This window comes from Taudactylus pleione, unplaced genomic scaffold (assembly GCF_031769625.1).
Source record: "Taudactylus pleione unplaced genomic scaffold, aTauple2 ptg000007l, whole genome shotgun sequence".
Classification (NCBI taxonomy): Eukaryota; Metazoa; Chordata; class Amphibia; order Anura; family Myobatrachidae; genus Taudactylus; species Taudactylus pleione.
Window position 1 is genome coordinate 12,128,091 of NW_028284410.1, and position 4,595 is coordinate 12,132,685.

General features: G+C 44.1%; 1 protein-coding gene across 2 annotated transcripts in view; it reads right to left on the reverse strand.

The window, feature by feature from the left end:
• Positions 1-4,329, reverse strand: part of DNALI1 (dynein axonemal light intermediate chain 1) — a 46,981-nt gene extending 42,652 nt beyond the window's left edge. The window contains exon 1 of one of the 2 annotated variants that reach the window (XM_088460516.1): positions 4,198-4,329. In XM_088460516.1, coding sequence (XP_088316642.1) covers positions 4,198-4,278 — 81 coding nt within the window. In that variant the 5' untranslated portion in view covers positions 4,279-4,329. Of the gene's footprint in view, positions 1-3,661; positions 3,710-4,197 lie in introns of those variants that run through there. The other variant, XM_088460524.1, reaches the window with a different exon arrangement.
• Between the last annotated feature and the right edge of the window lie 266 nt (positions 4,330-4,595).

Genomic DNA, 4,595 nt, shown 5'->3' on the forward strand with positions numbered 1-4,595 from the left:
TCTGGGGTATTCCACTGGTAACCTTTCCCTCCCATAAATACACCCCATTTACTACAACTCTCTGTTTTCTATCCTGCAACCAAGATCCTATCCATTCAACAGTCATATAATCCAATCCTCTTTGCCAGGATAGGTACTTATTGGAGACAGTGTCCTGGCAAGTGCTTAAGATGCATACACACAACGATTTTTTTTCAATGATTATCGATAACGATATCGTTCAATCGTTGAAAAAATCGTTCACTTTCTGAGTTAAAACGATGAACGATTATCGGTCATGCGCGTTCACGTTTGTAGTTCAGTCAGACTGACCAACTCAACGATTTTCAGGAAGGGAATATGCAAAAATCGTTTGTAGTTCAAAAAATAGGGGGTGTCCGCTACTGGGGACACTTTATGGGGGGATGCCCGATACTGTATTGGGGTGGCCACTACTGGGGGCAATTTATGGGGGTGTCCACTACTGGGAGCACTGTATAGGGGTGGCCACTACTGGGGGCAATTTAGGGGGGGTGGCCACTACTGGGGGCACTGTATAGGGGGACTACTACTGGGTACTATTACTGGGGGCACTGTATAGGGGGGACTACTACTGGGTACTATTACTGGGGGCACTGTATAGGGAGACTACTACTGGAGGCAATGCAGCATAGGGGGGATTACTACTGGGGGCACTGTATAGGGGGGATTACCACTGGGGGCAATGCAGCATAGGGGGGATTACTATTGGGGGCACTGCATAAGGGGGGTAGGGGGTCGCCAGTACATTACATTGCCAGGGGCACTTGGATCCCTAGATACACCCCTGGGTCTTGGGATCCCACCCATCAGCATATACAGTACTTGTACATTTGCAGCAAGTGAAATAATAGGCTATCACTTTCCCAATGATTTTTTTTTTTTTTTATCAGAACCACAGTCTCGATAAGAGAATATTGGTAAATAGCTCTGGAAGTTTATTCCTTGCAGCCACAATGTATTCTGGTGGCCCCACTTTTCAAGTAATGATACAAGGAAGGGTGTGGTATGATTAGTCTTATCACCTGCACACTTTCCTCCATTACATCAACCTCAATGTCAGTGAAATCAACCAAACCTCCTAAAACCCGCAGAAATATTAATGTGATTAACTTTCAACAACTATCTACCTCTCTACAACAACAACTCTCACCAATTTCTGCACTCACTTCTCCTGAGACTGCTGCATCACAGCTAAACCAGATTCTAGTAAAAGCCCTCGATGAAGTAGCTCCAGCTACCCATCACACTCCGCGTAGACTCAGACGTCAACCGTGGCATTCTAACTTAACAAGGCATCTACAAAAACCCTCACGTAAAGTAGAACGTCAGTGGCGAAAGTCTCGCACTCCAAGTGACTTCCTCACATATAAGTCTATCTACAACTCTTATCGTACTGCTCTGGACACTGCCAAGCAAATATATTTCCAATCTCTTATCTCTGCTCAAGCCTCTAACCCCAAGCGACTTTTTAATACATTTAAACTGCTTCTTACCCCTCCCTCACCCAAGCCACCTGCTACTATCTGTGCACAAGATCTTGCTTCCTATTTCAAGGACAAGATTGATAATATCCGAAATGAAATGTTATTCTCTTCCTCAGCTAGTGACCTACTCAATTCCCTACCTGAACCCTCTGGCACATTCTCTTCATTTGACCCCACAAATGAAGATGAAGTATCTACACTCTTCTCATCCTCCTACTCTATTACCTCTCCTCTAGATCCTATACCCTCACAAATTAGTAAAGCTCTGTCTCCTGTGCTCATCCCAACCCTAACTAAAATCTGTAATCTCTCTCTTTCTACTGGCATCTTTCCATCACTGTTCAAGCATGCAGTGATTACTCCCATTCTGAAAAAACAAAATTCTGACCCTAACACTCTCTCTAATTACCGTCCTATCTCCCAGCTCCCATGCCCCTCCAAGCTACTGGAGAGACTTGTCTACACCCGCCTCGCACACTTTCTTAACATCCACAACTTATTGGACCCACTTCAGTCTGGCTTCCGTTCCCAGCACTCCACAGAGACAGCACTGACCAAGGTAGTAAATGATCTGGTCACTGCCAAGGCTAAAGGCCATTACTCACTTCTAATACTTCTAGATCTCTCTGCTGCTTTTGACACTGTTGACCACTCTCTTCTCGTACAAACATTACAATCCCTAGGTCTTAAGGACACAGCCCTTTCTTGGTTCTCTTCCTACCTATCTGATCGCTCTTTTTCTGTTCGTTTTTCTGATTCTGCCTCCTCTTCGCTACCTCTATCAGTTGGAGTACCGCAAGGCTCTGTCTTAGGTCCTTTGCTATTCTCAATCTATACCACCTCTCTTGGCAAACTAATCCGCTCTTTTGGATTTCAGTACCATCTGTATGCGGATGATACTCAAATCTACCTATCCTCTCCAGATTTATCACCATCTGTGTTGGTCCGTGTCACTGAATGTATTTCTGCCATTTCATCTTGGATGTCATCTCGCTACCTGAAACTTAATATTTCTAAAACAGAATTAATTATATTTCCACCGGCCAATAACAGTTACCAATCTGATCTCTTTATCACTGTTGATAACTCAACAATCCACCCCACCCCACAAGCTCGCTGCCTTGGTGTCATCCTTGATTCTGAATTGTCCTTTGTTCCCCACATTCAATCTGTCTCAAAATCATGTTACATACATCTAAAAAACATATACAAAATTCGACCATATCTCACACAAGACACTGCAAAAACTCTAATCCATGCACTCATTTTTTCCCGCATTGACTATTGCAATAGTCTCCTTACTGGTCTTCCCAAAAACAGGCTATCGCCATTACAATCCATTATGAATGCAGCTGCGAGGCTTATCTTCCTTGCCAAACGTTCATCGTCTGCTGCCCCGCTCTGTCAGTCCCTCCATTGGTTGCCGGTTTTCTACCGTATTCAATACAAAATACTGTTACTTACACATAAGGCCATTAACCGAATTACACCAACATACTCATCACTCATCTCAAAATATCTCCCAACCCGACCTCTCCGCTCAGCACAAGAACTGCGTCTCTCATCCCCACGCATTACTTGCTCCCATTTACGGTTACAGGACTTTCTTCGGGCTGCACCCACTCTATGGAATGCCTTACCACACACAATAAGACTTACCTCTACTCTTCAATCCTTCAAGCGTTCCCTGAAAACTCACCTCTTCAGACAAGCTTATCAGATTCCAGAACCGACCACATAACCTTCATAGCTTCCATGTCTTATCACATCCCCTCTCACAGTCCACACATAACCTCACATATTGTCTTTCTTCACATACTCCTGACATTTTGCCGACATTCCTGTGTGACTGGATCATGTAGCCCACCAAGAAACTCTGCATTCTGGCCAGACCAAATTGCAATATATATAGCACCTATCCTTGTGTATCAACGCCTATTTCCCTATAGATTGTAAGCTTGCAAGCAGGGCCCTCTTACCTCTATGTCTGTCTGTTATTACCCTGTTTTGTTCTATCAATGTTTCCAATTGTAAAGCGCAACGGAATATGCTGCGCTATATAAGAAACTGTTAATAAATAATAATAAATTAGTCGACATCCATAATGTCAACAATTAAATTAGGTCAACAACCAATTTTGACATACAATTACAGACCCTAGGCTCCAACATGACCCCTTCCATCAAGTACAAAAAGCTCTGCTCCTGGACTTTCCACCTAATTTATAATTGCTGTCACATGTGTTGAACTAGATAATTGATGAGAAGGGTGTTTCTACACAGGTGACTGCAATCATAACTTAAATGGGAAGTCCAGGAGCAGAGCATTTTGTACCTGGTGGAAGGGGTCATGCTGAAGAGTCTGCAATTAGGTAAACATGGATGTTAGGTCACCAGAACGTCGAGATATGGTTTTTAGCCTACACCTTAACTCTAAAAATCAATAAAAAAAAACATAGGTCGACATTCTGGTGACCTATCGTCCATTTCGACATTCAGAAAATGTCGACATTCTGAATGTCGACTACCTGACAGGATACCACAAGGACTAGTTCTAAAAAAACTGCATGTACATTGCATTGAAATTACCAGTGTACATAAAATCTAATGAGATTTTTTTACAAGACTCTTCTGTCTAATGTCATTCCCTGGTATAACCGGCAGGTCACAGGTGCAGGGGTATAGCCGCTTACTTTGGGTGATCTCCTCTCCGTGTTCCTGCTGATAAGCACGGCGTTGTCATACTTGAGCAGGGAGTCAGCCGGGGGTATCATGCTGGCGGCGGGTGTCTGAGATGTCAGTAAGCGGATCAGGGTCACGCGGCGCCGTTACTATGTACACCGGTTTCCCTGGCAACCAGCAGCCGCCATAGCACCCATGTTGCGCATGCGCCAACGCCTCTGTGCCCGGCGTCGGCAGTCATTGTCTCAGTGACCTCAGTACGCAGCCATTTTGGTAGAGGAGCCTGTTCTGACTTCGGTTGATAAAAAACTGAATGTTGGGCCGAGTTCATCTACGAACATGCCCATCTTCTTTAATCTGCGTAAACATATAACGTTGTCTTTCTGAAGTATATATGTAACTGTCTCAC